At 39.7% G+C, this 17,935-nt stretch overlaps 2 protein-coding genes across 3 annotated transcripts; one reads left to right on the plus strand and one right to left on the minus strand.

The window, feature by feature from the left end:
• Positions 1 to 232: 232 nt before the first annotated feature.
• On the minus strand, positions 233 to 17,909 carry LOC147323682 (inactive all-trans-retinol 13,14-reductase). Its single transcript, XM_086304198.1, has 11 exons — positions 14,292 to 17,909; positions 12,928 to 13,110; positions 12,379 to 12,620; positions 12,083 to 12,278; positions 10,547 to 10,744; positions 10,343 to 10,462; positions 10,093 to 10,231; positions 9,388 to 9,497; positions 8,730 to 8,896; positions 8,378 to 8,537; positions 233 to 632 (listed from the first exon to the last, which is right to left on the minus strand). Exons 1-11 carry the CDS (start codon positions 14,446 to 14,448, stop codon positions 463 to 465), a joined length of 1,842 nt encoding a protein of 613 aa, XP_086160324.1. The 5' UTR covers positions 14,449 to 17,909; the 3' UTR covers positions 233 to 462.
• Positions 1,217 to 7,597, plus strand: LOC147323683 (uncharacterized). 2 transcript variants are annotated; one of them, XR_015130771.1, is made up of 2 exons: positions 1,217 to 7,183; positions 7,386 to 7,597. XR_015130771.1 is itself a non-coding variant. In XM_086304197.1 (2 exons), the coding sequence occupies exon 2, from the start codon at positions 2,510 to 2,512 to the stop codon at positions 6,722 to 6,724; it is 4,215 nt and encodes a 1,404-aa protein (XP_086160323.1). In that variant the 5' UTR covers positions 1,217 to 1,549; positions 1,752 to 2,509; the 3' UTR covers positions 6,725 to 7,597. The 2 variants fall into 2 exon arrangements, 1 of the variants encoding a protein (XP_086160323.1); XM_086304197.1 differs by having other exon boundaries at positions 1,217 to 1,549; positions 1,752 to 7,597.
• Positions 17,910 to 17,935: the final 26 nt, after the last annotated feature.

A 17,935-nucleotide genomic window follows, 5' to 3' on the forward strand; every position in this document is an offset into this window, starting at 1 on the left:
CACAACTGAAAACATCTGTAAGTACTTGATGGATTATTAAATATATTGTTAAGATAATTTGTGATTAGCATATATGAAAACCTTAAAGCCAAACAAGGTGAGAAATGGATGCGTTAGTGTGACAAAATATGATGCAAAATGTGATTTTTATGAGTGAACCAGCAGGCTACAGACTTTATTTTAGTATCTGCCGCAGTCATAATGATCATTTCAAACACAAAAAACAACAACAAAAGAATAAAAATTTATTTAAATTTGAGTCTTCATTGCAAGTGGATTATTTCCCTTAATAAAAACAAGACATCCTGTCCATCAAATAAGTGAATTCTAATGTAAAAAATTAGGATTTGAGAATTTAAACAAGTGTTGTGTTCTCGTGAGCTTCCCACAATATTTCAGGGTCCTGTTATACCCTACTTGTGTAGTTCCGTTTTTGTCCTGCAGGGGAAGAAGAGAGCAATTTCACTGCAGTTTCTTCTGAGCCAGCTTTGCCAGTTCTCTGGCTTTCCTTCTCTTCAGCTTCTTCTTGAGGAGGAGCAAGTCAATGTAGATAATGCGGTCCAACACAGCACAGGCACAGAGGAGTCCACCATGCAGAGCACCAGCTATCCCATTGCTGAACACATCTTGGCCTGGAAGACACAGCCACACATGCATACCTCTGTATGAGACGTTACTTGGAAGACAGATTCAAATCGGTGTGTTCTTTCTTCTGAAGCTTCTTAAATAAATGGTAAATGGCCTGTATTTGTATAGCGCTTTACTTAGTCTGTAAGGACCCCAAAGTGCTTCGCACTACATTCAGTCATCCACCCATTCACACACACATTCACACACTGGTGATGGCAAGCTACATTGTAGCCACAGCCACCCTGGGGCGCACTGACAGAGGCGAGGCTGCCGGACACTGGCGCCACCGGGCCCTCTAACCACCACCAGTAGGCAACGGGTGAAGTGTCTTGCCCAAGGACACAACGGCCGAGACTGTCAAACCGGCAACCTTCCGATTACAAGACGAACTGCCAACTCTTGAGCCACGATCGCCCCCAATAATATATCCGTCTCTGCTTTGGGACTTTTTTATGATCATGTTTTCATAGCACCATTGTAGTCACCAGCAAAAGGCGACTTATTTGCTGCTAACAGATACAGCGAAAGTAAACTGTCATATTTAAAAGCATTATCTTAGTTGTGGCTGCCGTCAGCAGCAGTTATGCAATTTAAGACAATTTTATGGTTCAAGTTACAATGAATAAGTGAAATACTTTATTGTTAATATATGTGTGTGATGTAATGTATGTTGTTGGCTGGAAATACATTTACAAGGGTTACAGAATGTTTCCGGGGTGGAACCAATGTTTAGTCTGTTGTTTGGGGTGACAATATTTTCAGTTACACGCCACACTCGGTAGAGCGCAGCATGCTTTTCGTCTCTCTCTGGTGGTGGTAGAAACATGTAGACGTATGCAACGGAGCGTTCGACTATGGGAAAGAGTGACACTACAAGAAGCGTTTCATTTAACCCCTGCAAGTTAATGCGGCCAATGAGGTATGCAATTTGTATATGTTGTGATAGAAAATAAGATGTTTGTTTGTGATAGAGCGAGCGAGTTTATGGTAACCACGTGTATATGTTAGCATTTTGTGAAGGTAAATTGTAAGCATTTGTGTTGTTTAATGATGTACCTTATTGTTTATTCTCTATGAGAACAATGTACGGCGGAAATTGATTATTTTATGTTGTTGTACAGTTCTCACGGCATCGTTACGGCATCTCTGGTGGCATCGTTGGTGGCGCCCGTGTGCAATAAATGCCAGTAAATCAAGAACGCCTTGTGTTCGTTTTTCAACTTGGAGGGAGTTACAGTGAGAACTCAGTCTGCTCGGCATGAGGCGAGGAGACGAGTAGCGGTGTCGTCATCCACTGAGCAAGAAGAAATTCATCGCACGCTAGCATCAGACAGATAAGACTATGCATACGCCAGTTAACCTAAGCAGCAAACAGTTGAAGTTTACATGGACGATCCTTTAAGTGATGCATTTAAAACAAGTTAAATGTTAAGAAGTGGGTCAACTTTGACGACTGTTTAACGGAACACTGTAAGAACTGAAAGTAATCTGGTGCTCTGCATATCTCCTAAGTTCATGGTTCTGTCTAATAAGATTTTTTATAGGTGAAGTCATTTTACCTATTCGTGTTATTTGGATGCTAGAAGTGTTGTAGAATTAAGTGCTGCGTCGTATGTGTTGTTGGTTTAGGAACAAAGTTCACCATATTTATACGACTCAAGATGGTATTCATTCAGATATTTTATTAAGGTTTAAGGTGTTGTAAAATCTTGAAGGTATTATCCATTCTTGATGTTTTGGACAAGTTCACCTAAAGACAAGGTTAAGCTTGTAGCTATTAATATTTCAGGCAATTGAGCTGGTCTGTTGTTAAACCGCATGTCTGTTAAAGGTATAGCTAGAATTTATTTTGTGCCAAGTAATAAGTAAACATCGCAGAATGGATCAAACAACTGAATATGAAACTAAGAACGGCGACTTACTTGAGGATAGTAGTGCCACAAATGTACAGCAGTCATGTGAAGAAGAGCCACGAAGAAGTCAAAGACCTCGAAAGCTTACTGAAAAGGCTCAGCAACTGCATGATGATAAGTCAAAAAAACTTCAGCATCGTTTCACTACAACTTATGATAAATGGAAAGCAAACGCCAAGCAAGCTAAGAAAATGATAAAGGGAGCCCCCTCTGTTGAGGTTGTGAAGGATTTGATGTGTAAGTTAAGTTGTGCATCAGCAGATGTGAAACACGCATATGAAGATTTGCGCAAATGTGCTTCCCCAGACAGTGAGATCCGTCGTAGGGCAGACACCTGTGACGCGGTATCCAAAATAATCTTGGACAATGCAACCACTTACCTTCAGAATAAAGATAACGAAGACGTTCAGATAGAGGATTTAGTCTGGCCTGAGTCTAGTTCAGTGTTTTCATCTTCAGCTTCTCAAGGCACAAGTAAGGGCTCTCAAAGAAGTCTAAGCTCTGCAAGCAGTTCCAGCATAAAGTCACAAAAGTCAAGCCTTTCCTCCATTAAGAGACAAGAGGCCGTAGCAGAGCTAGCTGCTACACAAGCTGCACTAAAGGTCCTGCAAGAGATAGAATGTGAGCAACAAGAACTTGAAAGTCTTGAAGAAGAAAATCGAAAGAAGATTGCATTACAAGAGGAAGAAAATGTGGCAAGAAAGAAAGCACTGGAAGAGAAACGCAGACAAATAGAGCGCTTACAGACTGTTAAGGAGCTAAGTGCGGCGAAGGCACGACTCCAAGTTTATGAACAAGACATAAGCTCGGATGAGGAAATAACAGAGTTACTTCATAACCACGCAGCTCAACAACATAGATCTCCAGGAGTTGTAAGGAGTCCACGTGAGCATCCCGTGATACACCAAGCAGATAGTATCACAGTCCTCGCTGAAGCAATAGCAGAGTCTATTAATGTAAGCCGTCTCCCAACACCTGAACCATCTATCTTCATGGGTGATCCACTAAGGTATAGCGATTGGAAGATGTCATTTCAAACCCTGATAGGTAGGAAAAACATTCCAGTAGGGGAAAGAGTCTATTACCTTCGTAAATATGTTGGCGGACCTGCAAAAAAGGCCATTGAAAGCTACTTCCTATTAGGAACGGATACAGCTTACAACTCAGCATGGGACATCCTGGAAGAAAGGTTTGGAAGTTCATTTGTGATAGCTAAAGCTTTCAAGGATAAGCTTGCCGCATGGCCCAAAATCGGACCCAAAGACAGTGTTGAGCTGAGGGATTTTTCAGACTTCCTTAGAGGCTGCCAGGCTGCAATGTCCCAGATTAAGGGTCTGGAAGTATTGAACGACTGTGATGAAAATCAAAAACTTCTAACAAAACTGCCAGATTGGCTGGTGGCCAGTTGGAACAGGAAGGTGACCGAGGTAGAAGAAACTTGTAATGTGTTTCCTACTTTCAGTCAGTTCGTGGAATTCATCACAAAGGAAGCAAAAATAGCTTGCAACCCAGTGACTTCTCTTCATGCCCTGAAGTTTAATGATGGTGAAAAGGTAAAGATAACAAAGGCACGAAACATTGGTGCAAAGGTGCTTGCGAGCAACTCTGAAGAGAATGCAGAACGTAAGAAATGCACTTTTTGTGAAAGATGCAATCATGGCATACAGACATGCTGGAAGTTCAGGGAAAGACCAGTTGAGGAACGCGTTAAGTTTATTCAGACAAGGAAGTTGTGCTTTGGATGTTTACAACCAGGACATCTCTCAAGGACCTGCAAAAGAAGGAGTCTTTGTGAGACATGTAAGGAAAAACACCCAACATGTTTACATGAAGACCGTGAAAGAGCAACCAGAAGAGAGAAAGGCAGTGATGAGCATGGGGAGAGTGTAAAAAACTCGAAATATGCTAAGTCAACGGAAGGAACAGAGAGCAAACATACTCCTGAACCATCAAATGAAGCCATGTCAAACAGAGTAGTGCAAGGTATGGACAGCATGTACTCCTCTACGGTTGTCCCAGTTTGGCTATCTACATCAAGTAACCCAGAGAATGAAATTCTTGTATATGCACTACTTGACAACCAAAGCGATACCACATTCATTATGCAAGATAAGGCAGAAGCTCTGGAAATGAAAGGGGAGGCTGTGCAGTTAAAACTCTCCACACTTTCATCCAGAAATACAATCATCCCGAGTCAAAGGTTAGTTGGACTGCAGGTGAGAGGTTTCTATTCATCAAAGAAGATTTCTCTCCCTGTAACCTATTCAAGAGAGTTCATCCCTGCCAATCTAAGTCACATTCCTACACCAAGAACGGCAAGAGCTTGGACACACCTAGAGCATCTTGCAGAGGAGATCGCTCCATTGATTGAGTGCGATGTTGGGCTTCTCATAGGATACAACTGTCCACAGGCTTTGCTGCCCCGAGAGGTCGTCCCAGGTAAAGACAATGAGCCATTTGCTCAAAGGACAGATCTTGGATGGAGCATAGTCGGTTGTGTTAGCCCATGTGTCGACTATGGTGATGCTATAGGAAGCAGTCACAAGATTGTCATGAAGTCAGTGAAACCTCACCTCCAGACATCTAAGAAGCTCACAAACGAAGTGAAATATATATGTCGAACCCAAGTCAAGGAGTTCATTTCACCGCCAGATGTGCTGAGGATGCTTGAGTCTGACTTCAGTGAGAGAAGAGTAGAGGATGCTAATCTATCTCAGGAAGACTTGCGTTTCCTAACCATCATGGAAGAAGGAATCAAAATCAAGGCGGATGGTCACTGTGAAATGCCGCTCCCCTTCAAGAAAGATCGACCAAATCTCCCAGACAATAAGACGTGTGCAGTCCATAGGCTTCGATGTTTGAAAGGAAGATTTGAAAGGAACAAACAATATCAAAAGGACTACACGACCTTTATGAGTGAAATCATAACAAATGGGGATGCAGAAAAGGTCCCAAGAGGAGAAATTAACAACAGTCCTGTGTGGTACATTCCTCATCACGGGGTGTATCACCCACACAAGCCAGGAAAAATACGGGTTGTATTCGACTGCTCAGCAAGATTTGAAGGCGTGTCACTAAATGATCACCTTCTTACCGGACCAGAATTAACGAACAGCCTGATAGGTGTTCTCTGTCGCTTTCGCAAGGGACAAGTTGCCATAATGTGCGATATCGAGCGTATGTTCCATCAGTTTCACGTCAAAGCAGAGGACCAGGACTACTTGAGATTTCTCTGGTGGGACGATGGAAACTTCCAGGCTCAACCATCAGTCTATCGCATGCGAGTGCATCTATTTGGAGCTGCCTCTTCCCCTGGTTGTGCAAACTTTGGGTTGAAACATGTTGCTGCCCAAGGACATGGTCACTACAGTGAAACGACCATTCAGTTCATTGAACGAAACTTTTACGTGGACGATGGGCTCACAAGTGTCGCAACCAAGGATGAAGCCATTAAGTTAGTAAAGGAAGCAAGGCAACTCTGCAGTGCTGGCAAACTGCGAATTCACAAATTCATTTCTAACGATCATGAGGTACTTGCATCCATTCCAGAGAGTGAACGTGCAGATTCAGTACGAAACCGCAACTTGGTTCTTGGTGAGTCCCAAATTGAGAGAGCTCTGGGAATCAAATGGTGCATTGTTGCAGACCAGTTCCATTTCAGAGTGATTGTGGATGAACGCCCACTTTCCAGAAGAGGAGTCTTATCAACTGTGGCATCCATCTATGACCCTCTCGGCTTTGTGGCACCATTTGTTCTGGTTGGAAAGCAAATACTCCAACAGATGTGTCAAGACAAGGTTGGATGGGATGAACCACTGTCAGAAGAGCTCAAACCACGGTGGGAGTCTTGGCTATTGGATTTAAGGAACCTGGCTAATGAATTCTGGACCAGATGGAAAGGGGAATACTTGCTGAATCTTCAGCAGAGAGGAAAATGGTACAAGGCACGGAGAAATGCTAAGATCAACGACATTGTGGTGCTGATGGACAATAGTCTACCCAGAAATGAGTGGAAGTTGGCCAAGGTAACCAAGGTGTACCCTAGTGAGGATGGAATCATTAGGAAACTCGAGCTGCTAATCAGTGATGCGACATTGGATGACCAAGGAAAAAGAGTTAACAAGCCAGTGTATCTTGAAAGACCTATCCACAAAACAGTTACCCTACTTGAAGCTGAATAGTTCAGAATTCTTGTCTCTGTGATCTATGTGACTAAGGGACTGTATACACTTGCCTTTACAACGAGGTTCAGTTGAAAAATCATTAATGATTTGGTGGGAGTGTGGCTGCCGTCAGCAGCAGTTATGCAATTTAAGACAATTTTATGGTTCAAGTTACAATGAATAAGTGAAATACTTTATTGTTAATATATGTGTGTGATGTAATGTATGTTGTTGGCTGGAAATACATTTACAAGGGTTACAGAATGTTTCCGGGGTGGAACCAATGTTTAGTCTGTTGTTTGGGGTGACAATATTTTCAGTTACACGCCACACTCGGTAGAGCGCAGCATGCTTTTCGTCTCTCTCTGGTGGTGGTAGAAACATGTAGACGTATGCAACGGAGCGTTCGACTATGGGAAAGAGTGACACTACAAGAAGCGTTTCATTTAACCCCTGCAAGTTAATGCGGCCAATGAGGTATGCAATTTGTATATGTTGTGATAGAAAATAAGATGTTTGTTTGTGATAGAGCGAGCGAGTTTATGGTAACCACGTGTATATGTTAGCATTTTGTGAAGGTAAATTGTAAGCATTTGTGTTGTTTAATGATGTACCTTATTGTTTATTCTCTATGAGAACAATGTACGGCGGAAATTGATTATTTTATGTTGTTGTACAGTTCTCACGGCATCGTTACGGCATCTCTGGTGGCATCGTTGGTGGCGCCCGTGTGCAATAAATGCCAGTAAATCAAGAACGCCTTGTGTTCGTTTTTCAACTTGGAGGGAGTTACATTAGTCAATTACTATCCTTCCACTTCCTCTCGAACCTTTCATTTAAACAGGAAAAGGCGCTGAGTGCATGAAAATACAATAAAGCAATAAAAGCCCATAAAGTTATCATATACATAATACCAAGAAGGCAAGGACATCAGCATGAAAAATGTCAGTTCCAAGAAAACTGTACATTGTTCACCAAAAGGGACTTATATTGATTAAAAGGGATTAGCCTATCTAATTTTACAAGCTTCTGCAGATAGCTGTAAACGCTATACTCAAAAGCCAATTTCCCAGTCCCTCAAATAAGATGATGGTTTTCAAGAACCAGATAATCTTGGAACCAAGTGCGGTTATTATGCTTTTTCAAAGAACAGCTCATCATTAAGCCTGAAAAAAAGATAAGCTTAAGAGCATTATATTCTCTATAAAACTAGTATTTCCTTCAGCTTAAATCAAGTTTTATTATTCAGTTATCTAGAAAACAGCTTGCATTCTGTTATATCGCAGCAACAGTTTAAGATTGGTTAAACTTTGCTGTACGGTAAATCTGTATGCATTTTTTGGGGGGAACTTGAGGACCACGGGTCACTTTTGTGTACAAAGTTGCTCACAGTTGCTCACAGCTCAGTGTTGCTGTTTCTACCTTTCATTTATGAAATTTATTATTTATTTGTGAAACTGAAAAGTGGTCTTAAATTAAAGTCCTGTCAATACTCATAAAGCTAACTATTAAACCAAAAACGCTTGGTTTGATTTCTAGCTGATTCAAAATAATTTGATGATTGGGAATATATCTACAGTATATACCCTTCCTTTACTCTATCCTAAAACCTAATTGATACGATTTAAATTCTTGCAGATGATTTTTAGCATAAAATCCATATTTTCATACCTGAGATGTACAGGTTCTTGACTGGGGTGTTGCATCTGTTTTTGGCTACGGCCTCAGCATGGAAACGCTCCAGGTTGTGCTCAGCGGAGTACATGGCTCCATGCTGAGCACCCAGGTAGTGCATGTTTGTCAGTGGCGTCGCCACATCCTGGAAAACCAACTGAAAAACACAACACATGCAGATTTAACAAAACCCTTCCTACTTGATGTCAACAAACAAGCATTAATAGTTTGTATACATTACCAATAGCTTTTGATTTGTTTCTTTATTCCTTAAAAGTATATTTTTTTATTAAATTTAACATACAGCAGAAAAAACAGCAGAATCACATCTAAACATGACGGATCCTACCTTGTCTTTAATTTTAGGGAACACAGTGCAGGCCCAGTCAAAGAGGTTCTTAGCAAATCGCATTTTGTAATTGTAGTATTCATCACCCCTTTTGCGTACAGTAGTGTCTTTCCATTGCTCAAACCATTCATAGTTAACCATGATGAGTATTGTCATGCAGGATTTTCCTGTAGAAATGAACAGCAAGTCACCACTCTTAATTTGTGTGGACTTTCAGTTCTGTGTTAGATCGTATAAAATATGCCAAAGAATATATTTTATTTTAAAGCTAAATACTTGACGTGCTCGACGTTTAAAATTTTGAGGTCAACATATGTTCATGTAAAAAGCTGAGACCTCAGACTGCCCTCAATGCCCAGTTTTTGACAGTTTTTTTCTTCTCCTGGCTTTCTATAGTATCAAACAGAGAGGATGTCCTTATATAGTCATCGAGCCAGCCTATCAGAAGAAGATGGCTTAAAGAAAGGGGGAAGGGCGCTAAAACAGCTTCTTTCAGGCAGAGGGATGGACAGTGTTATTTATTCAAAATCATTCAAATCTTGCAAAGAGTCTTGAGAGTATAGAGCACTTTAATCCTCATTTAAAATATGTTTTGTTAGATCTCATAAATATCCTTTGGAAACTGTAGAAATAGTGAGTAATTGTTATTAATATGTACCAGGATGTCTTATCTTGGCTTCAGGGTCTTTAGAAGATGGCACTGTGATGAAAATCATGGGGATGTTATCAGGTGCTTCCTCTCTGCTCAATCCAAAGTAGTCCTCCATCCTAAAATAAAATAAAAAATACAAATCATAAATCCCATAAAGAGCAATCTTAACTCCGTTTCAATTAAATTAAGGTTTATTTAGGAAGTACCGGTCATCAACAGTCACCTCACCTGTAGAAAGTCCTAACAATCAAGTGACTCCCTATGAGCAAGCACTAGGCAACAGTGGGAAGGAAAAACTCCCTTTTAACAGGGAGAAATCTCCAGCAGAACAAGGCTCAAGCATGGCCAGTTGGGTGGGTAAGGGAAAAGGTAAAAAAGAGGGAAAATAGAGCACACGGAGACTGGACAAAACACAGACGAAAGGAGATGAACATGACTGATCTTCTGCCCTATGTAGCGAACAAGAAAGGACCTTTAACTTTAAAAAAAAACAACATCATAAGCCATATACTGTGTTTATTTAAATAAAATATTTAGCATAATGTTCAGCTATGGTGTTTTTTCTTTGTTCTGAAATAAGATTGTATCTATAAAAATGTGTGAGACTTGAGCAGGAGAGATTTTCTTGTTTATTCTGATACAACAGCGCCCCCTTGTGGTTGGTTAATGCTGCCTTTCTCTTCTTTGCAATCGGTGCTCTGCAATACTCACGACTTGTCCATATCATTGTCTTTGAACAGCCAGAAATTAGTGGAAACGAGGTCCAGTTCCTCCTTTGTTCCATCAAAGCCAGAGAAGACTAATAATGATCCTCTGCCATGTTTCATCATGTTCAGTCGTTGCTGAATATCTATAATATAGAAGCATTACTTAGACATTATTTATCACCTTGTATCGTCTTCACTTCACCTGCATTTGTCGCTCTGGCCAACTTTACCTCAGTTTCAGTAAAGTTTCTCACCTGGTTTGGCTTGTATCTCAGGGGGTAGAAGTTTCTGGAACGTATTGAAGATTCCACAGTTTGAAACCACCACAGGCGCATGAATTTCCACTTCCTCTTGACCTTTCCTCACCTTTACACCTATCTCAAACAAACACACACTATTGACTTGACAATAACTTAACCTTACACTGATTTTAAAAATGAGGTGGATTCTGCTCTCACCATAAGCAGCTCCCTCTTCATTAACCAGGATCTGGGAGACGGGAGCTCTCACCAGGCAGTTTCCTCCATATTTCTGAATGGTGCGAATGATGTGGAAAGGAATCTCACTGGCCCCGCCTTTAGGGTAGTACGCTCCTCGTTTGTAGTGATGAATCATGAGGGCATTCATCAGGACACTGGAGTCCTTTGGTGGCACACCTATATACATAAAGAATAAGTGAACTAAATCTGCCGCAGGGATGAAATTGGCCTTTTTTTACAGGGGTGACAGCAGGAAAGGAAGGGAATTACTGCAAAACAGAATGAGGCACAATATTTGTTATTTTCTTGTTTGATTAATTGCTAGAAGACAAAATTGTAACTGAATTTTTAAAAAGTTGATGAATTGCATACCCCTATTATACAGTACATATTGCGCACAGTAACTTTTTATATTTATCTCGGGGTTTGTAGTCTTATTATTGTGGGCCCCTGATAATATTACAGCCTCTATTTCCCTTACCTAGAAGTCTCACTGCAAATCAATACAAGTTCGGAGTAACCATGTCCACCTCGAGGACTGATGTAAATCATATGCTATGACGCTTTTACTCATTAGAGCCTCGATGAGAGATTTTTTTTGTTTTTTTTAACTGCTCTCGACCATTAAAAAAAAGATCTTCTGACAACTGGTGTCCCAACACCTGATTCCAGACACCTTATGATGGTTTTCTCTTTTAACTTGTCCCCAAATATGTACCACATATACAGTATATGATTTCTAAAAACTAATGGGAAACCCAAGCTCCCACCCATCTTCGGGACACATTGGATCTACACTTCTGTGATGTGGCAAGACATTACTGTTGGTATTGATTTAACATAGCAAGGCTTATGTATGTGTGTCTCTCTCTCTCTTTTTGTTTGTCTTCTTTTGTTGTGTGTCTCATGATATGGAACAATTTTCAACTTAACTCAAAATCCATCCATCCATCCATTCGCTTATCCTTTTCAGGGTCGCGGGGGGCGCTGGAGCCTATCCCAGCTGTCATAGGGCGAGAGGCAGGGTACACCCTGGACAGGTCGCCAGTCTGTCGCAGGGTCAACACACAGGGACAGACAACCAGTCGCACTCACATTCATTCGCACATTCACACCTAGTGACAATTTGGATTATCCAGTTAACCTATCCCCACAAGCTGCATGTCTTTGGACGGTGGGAGGAAGCCGGAGTACCCGGAGGGAACCCACGCAAACACGGGGAGAACATGCAAACTCCACACAGAAAGACCCCGGCCTGATGTTGGAATTGAACTCAGGACCTTCTTGCTGTGCGTCAACAGTGCTAACCACCGTGCCACTCAAAATCAAAAGTTTTTTTTCAGGTTGGAGTTCAGTTGAAATTTTGAGATATCTGACTCAAGATTTGATATAACAACCTTAAATTTTGACTTCTAGATATCCAAAAGCATTTTATTTTCAGTGGCAAAAATAGAAATAAATAACTATATTATATCTTATGTTTTCTGTTATGACGATAACTTTTTGAGTTCATACCATAGAAAAAGTAAGAAAAGATGGTATGGAGATCCTTGTTGCTGGTCAAGGTGTTCACAAAATCTGTTGCACATGTGCCAGAGAGGCGGAAAACTGGAGAGATGAGGTCTGCAATGCCTGACTTCAGCAGGAATAAAGACACCCACTGCGGGATAAGCTTGAGAGTTGCCAGGTAGTGCGTCTTCTTAGCTGAGATCTGTTGAAAAACCAGGGGAATTTGTAAGCATTTTATTTTAAAGCTTCCGACAGTTGAGACTGAAATATGTGTGTAATAAGTGATGAAGTAACAACAGCACCTTCATGATTTTAAAGAACTTGTCAATGGCTTCTGTGTCATCAGGAAACTGCTTCATCAGGTGAGCTTTCATCTCAGTTTTCCCACAGTAGATGGTGTACTCTCGTTTTTCGTTGCCCAGGCCGATTTGAATGGTGTCAAAATGTTGATCGAGCTGGTGAAACTCCAGCTGGCCCTCTGAGATCTGGTCAAAGGCGATACGCAGCAGACTGTTCTCATGGAGCTGGCCAATGTAGTGAAGCCCTGAAGATGAAGGAAGTGAACATTTTTAGATAGAAAAGAATGATTTTTAGGACTGTAGGGTTATGATGGCTGAGCGCATGCCTTTATTTGCTCTTTCTCTGAAAAAGCAGCTGTCACCCTAGACAGACCAAATTATCATCAGCCTATTGCTTTAGTTGTATCATTATTCTTTCTGTGTCAGTTATTTTTTATGTAATTCAAGCTGTTAGCATGAATCTCTAATGATTCTCCAAATGACTGTTCTGGAAAATGTAACAGTTCCTTAAAAAGAGTGATACTTATGTGTCAGTCATAGAAGATTTCTCACCGACATCAAACTCAAAGCCTTTCTCTATGTAAGTGTGGCAGCAGCCTCCGGCCTGGTCATGTTGCTCCAGCACCAGCACTTTCTTTCCTGCTTTGGCCAGTGTGGCTCCAGCCGTCAGACCACCAATACCACTGCCGATGACGATGACATCCAGGTTCTTGGGCACTTTGTCAACGCTGAAACCTGCACAGAAACATACAGATGGTGGTGTTAACCTAGTAAAGATTTTTGTTCCAGTTCACATCGTTATCATAAAAGTCCATTATAAATTTTATCGTGTCCAAGTGCTGAAACTGGGACGTCAAAATGCATCGTTTGCAACCTGTGTTACATAATACAGGCTGAAGGTTGTGCACTTCTCTTGTCATAAACATTGAACTGGTGCTGGTATCTGTGTTTTCCCATTAGCAATAGCTGTAATCTAATTAAGATAAAACACACACATGGAAAAACTGTTGGTTTATTTAGTGACAGTTTTCTCATCTCTAAGATCACTAAGATAACAGTATCAGCACTTATAATGACTATAGCAAATTCATTTCAGATATCTATATTCATTATCTATGTATTTATTTAATGCATAGATAATGCATTAAATAAAAGGTAAAATCTTTACCTCATCAGACTGGTGTCACAGAAACCTCTGTTCAATGCAAAGTAAAGGTTTTTAAAGTAACAGTAACTTTGCTTAACATAGAAACTGGAATTTTAGTTCACTAAAATACTGTGTGCTTTCATACAGTGCTTTATTCTATATCCTTCTAGCATCCATGTACAATTTAGAATCACCAATTACATTTACGGGCTTGTTTTTGGACTGTAGGAGGAAACCCACTCCAGCTAGAGCATAAGCCAGGAATCTTCTTAATGCGAGGCAACAGTTTGCACCAGTGTTAACAAACGTGCTGCCCCCATGTGGCAATTGTACTTCTTTAATTATATGGTTTATTAATAACAGAATGTGTTTTAATTTTTGTTTAACTGATTTTTAACAGTTAAGCTTTTGAATATTTTTGCTTTTTATAATTTGGCCTAAATGTAAAACTTTTCGTACAAAATAGATATAATATAGAACTCTTTATTTGTTAAAAATCATTTTATAAAAAGAGGAGCATAATATAATAATCACACCCTTAAGATGAACTTTTTGAAGAAAGATTTGAATTCGTTCTTCCTGTATGAATGACTCACTGACTTTTTTTTAAAGTTAGGCCATAATATCTTGAAGTGATATAATAAAAATAAAAAGTTGTTTATGTTCCCCTCCCTTTCTAGGCTGGGCTAATTATCCAGGAATTCTGACTATCCAGGAACAACTTTATTCTGATGCTGCATGCAGCTCTTTTCACCTGCAGTCATTTTACCTTGCTTGATGACTTTGTCGCGCTTCTTCTGATCAAACTCCCGCGGTGCAGGCGGTCTCACTGAGTTGAGCGAGAAAGGGCTCGGTTTCCCAAACAGGTACCAGTATGTGCTACCTGCACATATGAGCAGGCAGACTAAGAAAATCAAGAGCCACATCTCAGAGACTGTCAATTTGCTGATTCTGGATCTCGATCTGCAGCAGGATTGTTCACGGCAGCAATTGCAGGTGTGATCTAAACACTCGCCTCCCTGAGGAGGCACCTTTTATCCTGCTGAATGCCAAAGGTCTGGGGAAAAGGGGGCAAGAGATTGCTATGTAGTGATATATGTGTTATGACAAGCAGTAAAGTGGCGAAAGGCCCATTTTTCCTGTGATAACAGATTACAATAACGATGGTGTGTAATGCATTTTTTGCTGAGCACTCATTTAGGGCAAAGACAAAAGCATCAAAGGAAAATTAGGAACTGGTCTAATTGTTTTGTTGTTGTTGTTGTTTTTTTGAAGAAATTCCTAAAATGTTAAAGATACTGAAACTGTGTAGGGGAATCTGAATGCCAATTGTTTTAAAGAATAAATACTAAAGATATTAATTTCAAATCAATAACCCATTTTATTGCATAAACTGCATTTAGTCAATCTAGAGCGTTCACGGCAAATCTAGATAGAGATAGTTGTAATTGCTTGTATCTGATAAGACAATTTAGATAATATTGTATTGAAGTCTTCTTGGACTTCATGTCCAATTTTATGTTTTTACAACAGGGCATCTGAGGGAACTTGCTTCAGTAAATTTTAGCATTTTAAGAATCATTACTGGTGAATATAAGAGTCAGACTTCTTACACGATAGAAGAAAATGAGCCTAATAACACTGAAATTAGACCTGCTGCACCAATGTTATATTTCTCTTAAAAGAAGCTATATATGGATTGTAGCTGATCTAGTTTTATTAACGTAATCCACTCATGAACTTTGCACTCAAGTTACACATTCGTTCATTCGACTTTGAGCTACAGATTTAATCTGCAGCCACAGATAGGGTGAACCACAATGAAGCAACAAGTTGCTACGATGGTCGAAAGGAATTTGAAATTGTGGCAGACAGAAATGTAGCCTTAAACTTCAAGTGGATTTTTTTAATATTAAATGCAGATGTAAATATTCGCTACATGTTGATGGTTTTGTGTAACACTGTAACACTTGTGAGATGTGTAACGGAGACTTGTGAGATTTTGCTCTGTCAAGCTTACCTTATTCTTTCAGATGCACCTGTACATCAGTATATGGTGATCTTTTTTTATAACAGTGTTCGAACAGCATCCTGTGACCACAGCAGATAACTTGTAATGAACATTCTAGGCTTACAACCTTTCTTGGTCAAAAAAAAGCATGTCCATATTTGAACCCTTTACAATGGTTACAAATTCATAAAGCCAATCTGGTTGTCTCAATTTATTTCAGATTCCCATAAAGGTGGTAATTTAAAGGTAACATGCTATTTTGTTATTGCAACCAACTCACAGGAAGCCCATATACATTATAGCAATTCTGAATATCTGTAATCTGATAAGGCAATTAAGATAATACACTATGAACAAGTTGCGTTAGACTTTATATGCATGTGTCATGTTTTATGCCTTTACAGTTCAGCAGGCTGAGTAACTCTTGTGGGTTTAAGACATTAAGAGTTGTTATAGCATTAGAAATGCAGGTGAATCTAGTTAACATCTGAAATACCAATGAAAATATGTACAGTGTTTTCTAATAATATTACTTCAGGGAAGCACAATGTAAAAAGTATTAGTGCTGTTTTTGTGCTATGGTGTGCTCAAAATCCTGATTGAAGCTTTTCAACCATTTCTTTGCAAATGATACGCTTACCGTTTTAAAACTACTCTTTTAAGAATTTTTGAAATGCAAAGAAGGATAGAAACTGTTCTATAGTTAGCTTACACAGCTGGATCAGGTAAGGCCTTTTTAAGTAATGGCTTTATTGTCACCACCTCAAAAGCCTGTGGTATGTAGCCAGTTAATAAAAATAAATTAATCATATTTCAAATTAATCATCTTTCAGCAGTCCTATAGGAATGGAGACTTAAAGGCACATTGTTGTTTAAGAAGAAGAAATGATTGATTAACTCAAAAAGATCGATAGGACAGAGTGGGTCCAAGTAAACCGCAGCAGCTATTAGGGTTGCTGTACTTAAGAAGCTTGCACTCCAGCCCACAAGCCCCCAAGCCCGGCTGCTGGTCTCTTCTGACTGCAGACTCTGATGAAGACTCTACTGAGGGTCCCCGGGCAGTTGATTCGTACACACTTCACCTCTTAAAATTGTTCTTTCTTCCTTCTAGGCAGCATATACAAGATGAATGTAGCTGATTTGCTGAGATTTTAGCTTTTTGAATTCGAACATTGCAAGTGAAAGTAAAACTGACGCTTATACAGTCATGAGTACACCCTGATTTAGTGTCCATCTGGACATTAAAGGTGACAAAAATTTACAAATAAATATCATATTGTCTTTAGTAAGTACAGATTCAGACCATAAACTCATCAGAAAAGTATTAACTGAGATCAGAGAGCATGGCAGTCTAGGGCTGTTTAACCAGACTTGACTAGACTTGAAAAAATAAGTCTACTTGTCTTAAAGTGCCAGATTTACCCCCTACTGGCCATTAGAAAGAAAACGGGTTTATGGCACTTTTGCATAGGTTTCACATTTTAGACTGAGAAGCTATGCCCCTATTTTATACATTATCTAAGTGTTTATCAGTTTTATTTGGATTTGGTTCCACTCGTGCTGACCTGTTGATTTCTCTGTTTGTAGACTGAAAATACTAAACAGTTTTGATTATTAGTTGAGACCCAGCCAAGCAGGGAGTGACTGATTGGTTTGATAATAGGCAGAAAAACTCCGGTTACCCCACACCTGTGTACTTGATGTTCAGCAATGTTGAGGCTTTTCAAAATGCTTTCACTCTCCCATTTTACATTACACTAAAATTACAACGAAAACTTTATTAGACTCACAATTGGTGCATTTAAAAGTGATTCTTCTTTTGATCTTTTGATCTTACTTATTCTTTATAATAACACTTATATAAACAAGTCATCACGCAATAATTTGTTTACTATTTACTGGTAAATTATGTGATAATTATATATATTTATAGGTTATGTTTCAAAAATCCTTTTTTGCTCATTTTTTGTATTTTGTTTTAGTTTCTGTCTCTATACTCTGATTTGTAATCTGTACCCAGCAGCCCCATCATCTATCTTTTGTGTTATTATAATATTCTTACAATATTGAAAAAATTAAACCTCTTTAAAAAGCTATTTGACAGGTAGATGTTGAGTTCTTTGATGACTCAGATGTTGAGTTCTTTAATTGTATTTCCTGATGCCAGCACTGAAAGCGTCACTAATTGGATGGAGAGCTCAAAATGGAAGTCAGGATGAAGTGTGGAATAAGCTTAAAGACTTTGATACAGGAAGCGGCTCCGTGTCAACAGACCCGTGTGACTGACTCTACCTCAGCAAAGAAATCCGATTAGTAGTACTGACTCTCTTGGGACTTTGACCCCCTTCTGTACAGTAACATGGGTGAGATGTTGACTTACAGTCAGGGATATTGGACGCAAA

Source organism: Aulonocara sp. 'chitande type north' Nkhata Bay, linkage group LG8, assembly GCF_057382095.1.
Source record: "Aulonocara sp. 'chitande type north' Nkhata Bay isolate Kocher_YH1m ecotype deep benthic linkage group LG8, A_spYH_male_GT1.1, whole genome shotgun sequence".
NCBI lineage: Eukaryota > Metazoa > Chordata > Actinopteri > Cichliformes > Cichlidae > Aulonocara > Aulonocara sp. 'chitande type north' Nkhata Bay.

Coding starts and splice junctions, on each gene's coding strand:
- LOC147323682 (XM_086304198.1), bottom strand. CDS start 14,448: ATGTGGCTCTTGATTTTCTTAGTCTGCCTGCTCATATGTGCAGGTAGC. Junction 8,538..8,729: donor TCCCTAAAATTAAAGACAAG/GTAGGATCCGTC, acceptor TGTGTTTTTCAG/TTGGTTTTCCAGGATGTGGC. Junction 633..8,377: donor CAAGAACCTGTACATCTCAG/GTATGAAAATAT, acceptor TGTGTCTTCCAG/GCCAAGATGTGTTCAGCAAT.
- LOC147323683 (XM_086304197.1), top strand. CDS start 2,510: ATGGATCAAACAACTGAATATGAAACTAAGAACGGCGACTTACTTGAG.